Raw genomic sequence first — 11,699 nt, forward strand, 5'->3', positions numbered from 1 at the left:
CACTTGAAAATGACATCATTTTGATCACAATGGGAGGGAGTGTCCGCGGGGCCCCCAGCCACTGGAGAAGGTTCTTGGCCATGCCAGCGCAGCAGGTACAGAGGAGCCCTGAAGGCAGAGCTAATCTGACCTGGGAGGTATGTCCATGAGGGGAAATACTTTCCAAAGCGCAATACAAGTATCTTTAAGGTAAGTTTAAAGAAACATCTGCTCTGTTTTAGTTTTACAGAAACAGGTTTAGTTTGCCTCATTTCAATATAAAACTTATTTCTTGATTTTTTTTTGTAATTTGAACTTAGATTTTAGAACTGTTCACTCTCAAAGAATGACCCTTCTTTGCAAAGTTTGAAAATAGGAGGTATGAAAATACAGAGATCATTCTCTCTTTCAGGTTTACCTTGTGGCAGCTTTACAACTGATTGGAAGTATGGATTTTAAATTTCATCTAACCAAGCAGATCACATTTTTAAAATGAACAGCAAAACTGATGATTGAAATGTTGCAAAACTACACCTAGGTTTTATTTCTTAATAGTTGCTCTACAGAGCTCAGAGATCATGGCCAATGTCAGTGGAGTTTCTCTTACAGGCTGCTGGTCCTCTCAGTAAGGAACTGCAAGTTCTCTATGGTGTCTGGGTGAGCTGTGATATTGGAGTACAGTTTGGTGACCGATGTGTGGGTGCATGTGCTTGAAGGACACCAATGAGGCAAAGCATGGCACACTAGGTTCCCTATCTGTATAAGGGACTGTGTCTATGAAATGAAGGGGCCCATCATTAAGGTTGGAAACACCAGGGCCAGCTCTGAGGCCAGTTCTAGCATTCCCAAAAGAGAATATACTTCATGTCTGTTCCCCCACCATGAATCAGGGCCATCAGGTACAGCTGTACAAGTCACACCCTGCGTGAAGGGTGATGAGTGTGAACTGAAATCCAGCTGGGGCTCTCATCAAATGATACACATCCTGGCTGGGCCTGCAGCCTATGGGGTGTGTGTGTGTGTGTTGTGTGTGTGATCATTCTAACTAGCACCAAGGTAGCCAGTGGCATCTGTCACCAACTCTGCTCTTGAAGTCTCCGCTAGAGCAGTAGCAACTACCTGGTGAAGAATAAACCCTGGCCTAGTTAGAGCCACCAACGGCAAGACAAGGATTTCATATCAGTCAGCTCAAATCTGTAAGAATGAGTTGTGGGCTGCAGTGATTTCAGGATGCAGCTCTGAACTGTACCTGAAATAATTTCATGTGCGAAGGGGACACCTCACAAAACCAGAGAAGAGATGGAGCTTTATATTAATGGGGGTGATTGGGAAACGAGAAATGTGTGCCTATACAGCCAGGCACCTTTAAATAGCTAAAAGTTGACCATATTAGATGGCAGGCTTTTAAACACACACACCCACCCCTTCCTGCCTTACTTGGGCCTAATTAAACATTTTCTTGGATGTCCATGAATATAAAATATCACTGTGGTCACTTCAGGGCCTCTGGAGGCATGTGGATTCTAAACCACCATGTTCTGTCTGGGATTCCTCACAGTGGCCGTGTATGTGTGTGTGTACAGCAGAACAAAAGGCTCTCCATTAAATAAAAACGTGCTTGTATGAATATTTCATGACAACATTTTGGCTGCTCCAACACTGTACTTGCTTCCTGGTTCTAAGTGTGTCCTTAAAAAGGAGATAATTAGTGTGATAGTATATTATTTGGCCTTTGGTCCCAGGTTTCTGACACAGAACTTCTAAATCCTTTAAAATTTCCTGTTAGGGGTGATAGCATTATTTGTTATTCCTAATAAAACCCCTTTTCAACCACACCTGTGTTTGTACTAATGTGAGGACTCTTGGTAAGGCCCCTAGATAGACCGCTTCAGGGTCTACAACTTTCAAAGGAACCAACCCTGTAATTAGAGGGTTGGAACTTTCAGGCTCACCTCCAGACCCCTCTAGGGAGGAGATGGGCTAGGGACTGAGTTCAATCTCCGGTGGCCAATGATCTAATAAACTGTGGATTTAAGAATCCATAGAGGTTCTTAAATGATGGGCTCAGCGGGCTTCTAGGCTGGTGAAAACCGTGAGGTGTTGGGAGGGTGAGAGGGCAGAGAAGCTCCGTTGTACTCCTCGGTTCCCATATATACCTTGCCCTACATCTCTTCCATTTGGCTGTTCCTAAGTTACATCTTTTATAATAAATTGATAGAGATTTCCTGAGTTCCGTGAGCCATTCTAGCAAACTACTGAAACTATAGTGGCAGGGGCAGAGAGATCTGTCACAAATCCCCATTTCATGGCCTGTGGGTTGGAAATACAAGTGGGGACCTGGGACTTGTGACTAGCATCTGAAGTGTAGGCAGTCTTGTGGCCCTAGAATCATTATCCTTCAGGGTCTGTGCCACTCCAGGTAATGTCAGACTTGAACTGGATTGTAGGGCACCCAGATGGTGCCTAAAGAATTGGAGGACTTGTTGGGGTTGGGAAAAACCACCACATGCGGGGTCAGATTGGATGGTCTGCCCTGAGAAATCATGGCCTCCACAATACAGGGTCACTGTCAGTTTTAGGTTGTGTTGATGTTAAAACCTGTTAGTGGCATCTGAGGTTAAAGCAAGGGTTTGCTTTTTCCTCCGTGAGAGTCAAGGTTTGTTCACCTCGGGATCTGAACGAAGACTAACATTTACAGATCGCTTCAAGAATCATAAAAACAAGATTCTTAATCTTTAAAAGTGCTTAAGGATTTTAGAAAGTGCCAGTGAAAGGAAGAGACGGCATTCTTACCCAAGCCCTCGATAGCAGTACTTCCTTCGGAACTGAAACGTGTTCTGAACCACCTTCTCCACCAGCTTGAACGGCTGCTCTATCCTGGGCCGCACCAGGGGGGTGAAGTGCACCACACCCACGTCCACCTTCGTGAGCAAACATACATCATTTTGTGCCATGGCAGAACAGGATTAAGCAATGCATCTTTGTCAAACACAGGCAGACGGGTTGCTGACCGTGTCATTTTCATAAACCTTTGGTTTCGTCCAGGTCCACAGCAGACTTATCTGCAGGCAGGTAAGTCGCTGCACTTGGCGTTGAGCTGACTCAGAGCCACCACAGTTGCGTCTGCTCTGTAATGACATCCACTAGACCTGTGCTTGATGATTGCTTAATTTTAAAATGTAGTTTTACAATGGCCTTTAAGATCAAATAATCCTTAAAGTCAGTAGGCAGCTAATGGATAGCTTTAGAGTATTTTATTTAGCTTTGGAATGAGTAAAAAATAAGCTGCAACAGCAGTTCTGTATAAGGGTGGGCATCCAAACAGAGAGAAGGCAGATGGACCCCCAGGGACTACTTAGTGCTAAGCTCCCCAGAAAGGGCATCAATTAGGACACCACTTATTTGGATACAGACATTGACTAATCAGTTGGACTGAATTCATGACTGTCATCTGCACAGCCATATCACTTTCTAGGAGCAACTTGAAATGCTCCAGGAGGCCCAGGTGGGATGAAGTAGAAACCCCCAGAATGTCACTGAGTGGTGGACTAGCACTAGCAGTTGAGACTCACAAGTATATATTCAAAATAAAGGAATAGTATTGAAAGTAAGACAAAGGGAGAAATGGACTCAAAGCAGTTACCACACACAAAAATGCCTGACAGAGACCATGGGTCTAATAAATGGGAAGTCTGTTCATAATTTACAAAGGCCTCAGTCTCTAAGGAATTGTTAAATTTCCTCCTTAGAACATCACACGGACACTACAAAGGCTAAGGAAGTACAGCAATTTATGAAGTAGGGGTTGTACCACGGCTTTTCAAAAGGAATTAATTCTATTTGTTATCTTGTTCTTTTAGGAGGTGTTGCTTCTAAAACTCCTTGGCTATAGAACTCCTTAAAATCAGCCTGTCATCCATGAGAATGGGAGTATTTTCAATTTCTTGATTATAGGGTGGAGGGAAAGCACTTGTGTATGATGTGAGACTGCATGGACAAGAAAAGAAAACGAAGCGATGCCCATCATCAGGTGGCCTAGACAGCTTTCAGAGGAGCCAGTGGTGTGTCTCTTGCTGCCTAGACCTACCCTGTCCTCAAACAATCACCGATACTGTCCTGAATGTTTCAGAAGAGCTGTGGTGTGCCTACGGGATGACTAGAAGAGACCCACGGTAGCAATGCTGAGGATGGCCAAGGCAGGAGATTGAAAACCGCCAGCAGAGAGGCCTTTCCACACCAACTCCCTTAAATGTCCACCAGCCTCAGGCTTCTTTGGTGGAATCATGGTTGTTCCACTTCAGAGAATGACTTTCTGTAATGTGAAATGTTCTCATTAAATTTTAATAGTTTTTCAAGTTGTGTTCTATGTGTTTAATCTGTTTCTCCCAGTTCAGTAACAATACTTTCACAGGAAATGAAGCACTCGGTTGAAAGGCCAGGACTTTCTGTAGATGGGCACGAAACCCAGAAGGGCCCAGGGATCCTGGGGAGGTCTATAAGGCACTGAGGGAGGAGGTAAGGGTTGTGGCTTTGGGGTTTGGGTGGACAGGAGCACTACAGGAAACAGGCAAGAAACACGGCTTCATTTAAAAGTATTTCTGTGGCAGGAAAGAGAGCTAACCTGTGCGTAAGGCGGTGCAAGAAGCTGCCCTAGATACACTATAATGACTTTAAATGTCAAAGACTCTGCTCAAAAACTCTGAAACATCATTCCCATTTTTCCTCCTATTGATTTGGAACAGAGACGTGAACCCAGCTGTTCAGGGAGGTTCTAAAGCCTCACCCCGCCATCACTCTGTATGTCTCCATGTCACTTCCCCCGCTCAGAGCCCACTGGCAGCCTGTCCTGTGTCTCTCACTGTGCTACCCTCTGGACTCAACTCCTCCAACCCTCCTAAACCCATTCTTCCACCTGCCAGTAAGTTCTGATGGAATTCTTCATAGGCACCAGTGGGATCCAACAGCCTGCCATTCTCCAGGGAAAATAATCTTTTAGCAAAATAGATACAGCTTAAGCCCTGGCCAACCCCAGCCTGTGAGATATTGTAAAAACTGTATCACATTCAGATATTAAGAACAAAGGCACAAATACAGGGTTAGATACATTCCCCTTCTAGGACAGAAACTGTCATCTCCAGCTTCTTTGGGTTTTAAAATTTGGTCTCTACTTCTGATTTTATTCCTTTGAGATACACTTGGTGTTTCCAAATACAGGAAATGTCTCACATTTACTTTAAATAAAGTTTTAAGCCCTATACAAATATAGCAACACCCTATGTTAACTGCAGCAACCTTCCAAAGTTCAAATGTAATTTTGATACCCAGTTAAGTTGGCTAACAGGATACCCCAGCTAAAAGATAATACCCACTCACAATCCAATACAGTTCCTATTTAGTGGAGGGCCCTGAAAGACTCAGTGTGAAAATGGCTATTTCAGCAATGTGTCCTGCCTCTCTGGGAAACCTCCTGTACTCTTCTCTACAAATCTTCTCTACTCCTGCCCCCAAAAAGCACTTTTCAGAATTACTCTGAATGACGGAGACCATTTTCTCTAGAAATACAGGAAAGCTGCTTGGTAACTAGGGTAACAGATACAAAAATGTTTTTTACTTATAAGTGAAAGCTTATTTAACAATTGCAACCATCATTTTTCCTTCCCTGAATTTAACTCTATTAAAGGATTTCCTTACAAAAAAGGTATCAGTACACAGGCACTAGATGCACTTAAAAATTCTATTTTAATGTTGTCAGCCCCTTTCCAAACTCAGTCTACTGGTATACCAAAACGACCTACTAAAGCTTCAAATTAAAGGATTTATAAAGAATTTAAATATTTGCCTCTCAAATCCTAGTATCAATGCTGTACCAAGATTATGTTTCTCGACACTAGCAGCCATGGCTACAAAAGACTGCAGGCAGCAGTTCCATTTTCCAGGCCAGTGTGTCTAGGGCATGACTAGTTAAGAGCTCAGGGCAGCACTCTGGACTCATAAGAGACCTGGGATGAGAAGCTATTAAATCTCCAGTCTTAGATATTGCCAACTCAGATCTCAAATCAATGTAGAAATAGAGATAGGCAGAATTTCAACCTAGTTCCTGAAAGCAGAATTTCTGTCTTAAATTCCTGATGGATAATCATAATATGCCAAAGAGCTAAATAACCACCTTCGTAAAAAGACACAGAAACAACAGGAGCCATTACTTAAGAAAGGGTCTTCAACACTTCCTCTGGCATTCAAAACCACTAAAGGACAACCCAATAGGAGGAAAATTGATTAGGAAACCACAGTTTATAATTAGCTGAGCTAGAACCATAACTAGGAGAGGACAGATTAGGGTGAGAAAGAATAACAATAGGGAATAATTGAAAAGCTTTCAAAAGCAAGAGAAAGATTCAAAGCTCAAGGTGGCACCGTCTCAGACAGACTCATGTAGATGGGAATGGGAAGGGTATGGCTGGATCTGAGGTGTCCGGCATCACCTGAGGTTTGGGAGTGTCCCATTCAGCATCAGGTGAAAATGACAGAGCAAGGTGAACACACTCACTGGGGGATGCCTGGGTCCTGCACCCACCAGTGTCTGACTCTTCAGGTACCCACACTGAGCTAACGACAGCTTCTACTTACAATTGCCCTGATACAACAGATAACAGAGTGCCAAGTCACCAATGCCTGGGATATTCTAATTATGTATTTTGTAGAAAAGCACACTTATGAATGTATGTCAAATTTCCTATAACTGGTTTATTCCGCCTGTAATCTTTGTCCCAAGCCCAAATTAAGGACAGAATTTCAGTCCTAAAACCTTAATATGCAGACACTTGAATAGCATTCCGGGTGTTCCAAACCAGTATATTCAACATAGGCTGACACACTGTTCATACCCACACACATCTCTTTGAAGTTTAGAATTTGTATTTTCTATAGCAATATTAATTTCTCCAAAAGTGCCATACCCCACCTTTTATTTCTCCTATACATTTTGGAATGGTTTTTCTCTCACTTTCCTCCTTGGAATCATAAAACCGTCACAGTACTTGTCCCTCGGAGGGTAAGTATGTAAGAGAACAACAGTGAACTGAGAGCAAGATGAGGAATAAGCTAGAGAGGCCCACATGACGGGGGCAGATGGAGAGAGTTTTACTGTGTAAATTATGCATGTAGATATATGCATGTCAGCAAATGTATGTATATATGTATATAAATTATGCCTATCAGTAACAAAAACAGCAAGATGAGTCAGGGTCTCGTGGTCCCAAAATAGGGAGACAATTTCAGGGAGATGAATGCTTAATTCTAAACAAAGCAAAAGCACAAGAGGGATGAGAACTAACACCTCTGTTACATTAAAACTGGAGTTCCTGGATGGTCATGGGGAAAATGCCTTTCTAAAACCATGGATTTGGTACTTGTGAAACAGCAGCATCTGGAAGTGTCCTGCTGCTGCTGGAACCACAGGTGGTAGTAGCACACTGGACAATCAGGAGGCCTGACCTCTGCTTTTGCAGGCCCACAGAAACTCCCAGCACCTCCGAATGATCCATTCCTCACACAGAATTTCAATCTAGACAAACTCACAAAGCACTCAATAAATACTGCTGCTATGAAAAATATTAATATTAAAAGACTCATAAATGAGTGCAGATATAAATGTATTAACTCATAAGGAGTCATAACTGGCAGAGACTAGGCACAAAGTTGCCTTGTCAGTACCTTTCCTTCCTATAAAAACTACCTATAAATGCAAGCTCCATTATGATTAGAAGATCGTGCAGTGCCACGAAGAGGAACGAGTATATACAGACTGATGGTCGTAATGGTCATGGGCACCAGCCTGAGGGCCCAACTACTCACCGGCGCATGCAGTACCAGGTTCTCCTCAACTCTGTGCTACAAGCACCCAGACCAATGTTCCTTTTGCTGAGGAAAATGTACTCATGCTGTCCTGCTCTTCTTGTTTCTGACTTGAAAGACATTCTTCTTAAAAGATGGATTCTATAGCTACTGGATCGCATCTTCTACACATTTATTTTACTAGTTTAACTCATGGAGGTCTGGGGGGCCTCAGAGTCTTCCCTATGTATCACCAGAGATGTAAGAATAAATAAGGGAAATGATTAGAACTGATGCAAGCTTTATAATTTGGAAGATCACAAAGTCCTCATGAACTTATCCAGGGCCCTAAAGTGTGCACTGGGGCTGAGATGCAGGAGCCCTATCTGGGTAGGAGAGAAAGTCACAGGGAAGAAAGGTAAAGAGGAACAAGAAAATAGGAGGGTCAGCCCTAAAAGGAGGCATGCTCAGTCCACCATCCCAGTTACTGCCACTAAATGAAGAGGTTTTTAAAAAATGTCCTGCTCTTGAAAATGATGTGCAAAGAGGGCGCAATGGTAAGGCCCAACAAATACACATTTACACTACCTGTGAGACTGAAAAAATCTGATCTGTATATGTCATCACTCATCACAAAATCCAAAGATAGTCTTAATATTCTAAAATAATGTGAGGAAGACACAAAACAAGTCCTTAAGATCCTTTCTCATAAAGATAAAAAAAAAAGGACAAACAAAATGTAAAAATAAGGTAACATAATAAACTAATGTAACTGCAACTTATATATAGTCTCCCCTTATCGATGGTTTGCTTTCCATGCCTGCAGTTAGTTACTGGTGGTCAACCACAGTCTGCAGGCAGATGATTCTCCTTCTGATATACTGTCAGAAGGTCACCAGTAGCTTAACGCTGTGTCACAGCACCCACGTCACTCCCCTCCCTTCACTTTACCATGTAGGCATTTTATCCTCTCTCCTCATAAGAGTACCGTAAGATATTAAGACCACACATAGCTCTTAGTACAGTATGACTGTTATAAGTATTCTACTTCATCACTAGTTATTGTTCATCTCTTACTGTACCTGATTTATGAATTAAAGTTTAGGTATGTACACACACACACACACACACACAAAACATGCCATATAGAGGGTTCAGTACTATCTGCAGTTTTAGGTATCCACTTGGGGACTCTGAATGTATCACTTGTGGATTAAGGGTGGGGGGAGTACTCTGCAGAAACATGTACGTGACTTGCAATAAAAATAAACCTAATTAGGATGGCTGCATTAGACATTTGAGAACACACATAAACCAAAGAATATTTTTTTCTTTTTTTTTTTCCAGAGAGACAGTGTGAACCCGTGTGCATGGAGGGAGAGGGAGAGGTAGAGACAATCTTAAGAAGGATCCATGTTCAGCACGAAGCCTGACATGGGGCTCGATCTCACGACTCTGAGATCGTGACCTGAGCCAAAACCGAGAGTTGAACGCAATCACCTGAGCCACCCAGGCGCCTCACCTCATCTTCATTTTTAACAAGGTCCTCACTATAACCAACTAATCCAAAACCTACTAATTTTAAAATTTAAAGTCTTCAGGCTGGCCTAAAACTTTACTTTAAAACTAAAAGGACCATAAAAATGGAGGAAAATAATGAACTGATCATGTTCACAGCTGATATTATTAATTTCATAAGACTGGGTCAGAAGAAAATATTTTAAGATTAAGTCAACCACTTTAAATTTGTGGGACTAGAATAGGTAACTACTTTATCTTACTCTGCACATTCATTGTTTCTAAGCCAAAGAGGAAAGCAAGTAAGAGAAGACATGGCTTTTTAAAAATCAGAACCTCAGCTTTTCACTGGAATTAAGTGGGCAGCTTTTTAAACATACAGAGAGTAGGCATCATCCCAGACCAATGACATAAGAGCCATGGGGCTGGGGCCTGGGCCTCGGGCTTTTTTAAAAGCCAGATGATATTTATGTGTGGGTAGGGGTGAGGAATCTATGTCTGGTGAGCAACCTCATACAAAGTATGTATTGTTATGATTTCTAAAATATTCAGTTAAATTATTAGGTCTTTCAGAGAAAAGAGAAAAGCTTGTCTGAGTTTCAGATTATCATTACTCAGAAAAACACATTAAGGAAATCACAAGTAATTTTTTCTTAAAAATAGCTACATGAAACATTTTAAAGAAAATAGATGGACTGCTGAGTCACTGACCAGGTACTCCGCAGGGTCTGGCATGGACTCTACATGAGTAAGAAGTGTTTTACTATAAAGCCATGGAGATGTCAGGGTTATGTTTTTTGCAGTTATCCAGACTACCACAGAAAGAAATGACTCGTTATAATGAGACTTAGAAATACATTCGTTTTGGGGCACCTGGGTGGCTCAGCCTGGTAAGTGTTTGACTTGATTTTGGCTCAGGTTGTGATCTCAGGGTTGTGAGGTCATGCCCTGCATTGGGCTCCACACTGGGCATGGAGTCTGTTTAAGATTCTCTCTCCCTCTCCTGCTCGTGAAGGAAGGAAAGAAAAAAGGAAGGAAGGAAGCAAAGCAGATAGGGAGAGAAAGGAGAGAGGGAGGGGAAAAAAAAAGAAAAGAAAGGAGAAGAGAAGAGAAAGAAGAAAAAAGAAAAGAAAGAAAAGAAAAGAAAAAAGAAAAGAGAAAAGAAAAGAAAAAACATTCTAAGTAGAGGCAGGGAAGTGCTAGGAATGTATAAGGGCTTCAAAAATCACAATATCCTGGGCTGAAATCCCATTCCTGCTACTTGCTCATTTTATAACCTTAGTCAAGTTACTTTACTTCTCTGGAGTTCCAGTTTTCTCATGTGTAAAATGAGGATTCCTATTATTTCACAGGCTTGAGAATCAAGTAGCATAGTGCCTCAAACGGTACCCAGCATGCAAGATACAGTTTTATAAATAGTAGATATTATTATTAGGCCAAAAGGACAAAACTAAAGAGTCAAAATTACCTAAAATTACAGTCTCTTTTAGGAAGGGCAAAATTATATTTTTAATCATATAAAGTTAATGTATAGTTTATTTAATGTTATTTTATATGCTCAAAATCAGTTTCTAAATTCATTCACCAAAGATCTGTTGTACCTCTACAATGTGCCAGACACCATTCCTGGCACGGGAGACTCAGCAACAAACAAGTCATATGGGAGTCTTTGCCCTTGTGAGGTTCTTTAGTCAGAGAGTTAGCAGTAGTGGGGTTCCAGGGCGGTAGGGATTGTGAAATCAAAGGATGAGTTTGACCTGAATGGGACATGGGGAAAATGAGAACAGGTGTGGGAAAGGTCAGGAGCTTGGCTTTGTCCAGGACAGTCCGCCGCCTCCATCAGTAATGCCGCATGGGCTGCTGCATGGATAGAGTACTACAGTGTGCAGGCGAGAGGGCCCAGGAAGAGGCAGGAACTAAGGTTAGGGGGAGACTTACCTATGAAAAAGTCTCTCGACTTAAAAGATTTAATCCTGTTTAATGTTCACAGTGGAAGTAGATGAGGTCACTGAATTGTATTTCTCTATCAACCTCTACTTTTCCATCTCCTTTTTTTTATACAAGGAATTCTACCTTTATTAAACGTCTGTAATTTATGAAAGTTATTTGCATTTCAGAAGTTTGCTTTCCTAGGAGAAGCTAATATTTTATTGGATAAGTGTTCCCCGTCAAGGCAGAAGAATGATCAAAAATGTGTTGGAAATAGAAATAAGGCCTTCTTACCCTGGAGGCCAGAGCTGGGAGCAGGTTGGCCCCTCCACCTGCCATCAGGAAGCCTCACCACAGGTGAATCTGTATTGACAACCATGGCAGAGAGCAAAGCGAGGCAAAGCACTAAAGGGATCTGGCAGGTTTCTTCCGCTACGGCA

General features: G+C 42.1%; 1 protein-coding gene across 5 annotated transcripts in view; it reads right to left on the reverse strand.

Moving 5' to 3' along the window:
- TFB1M (transcription factor B1, mitochondrial) overlaps nucleotides 1-11,699 on the reverse strand; it is an 85,684-nt gene that overhangs the window by 15,761 nt on the left and 58,224 nt on the right. For 4 of the 5 annotated variants that reach the window (XR_008662481.1, XR_008662482.1, XM_055309764.1 and 1 more), the window contains exon 6: nucleotides 2,773-2,900. Coding sequence is in view for 2 of the 5 variants with exons in the window: in XM_055309764.1 (XP_055165739.1) it covers nucleotides 2,773-2,900 (128 nt within the window). In the remaining 3 variants the exon portion in view is untranslated. Of the gene's footprint in view, nucleotides 1-2,772; nucleotides 2,901-11,553; nucleotides 11,692-11,699 lie in introns of those variants that run through there. The other variant, XR_008662480.1, reaches the window with a different exon arrangement.

This window comes from Nyctereutes procyonoides, unplaced genomic scaffold, assembly GCF_905146905.1.
Source record: "Nyctereutes procyonoides isolate TBG_1078 unplaced genomic scaffold, NYPRO_anot_genome, whole genome shotgun sequence".
In the NCBI taxonomy this organism is placed as follows: domain Eukaryota; kingdom Metazoa; phylum Chordata; class Mammalia; order Carnivora; family Canidae; genus Nyctereutes; species Nyctereutes procyonoides.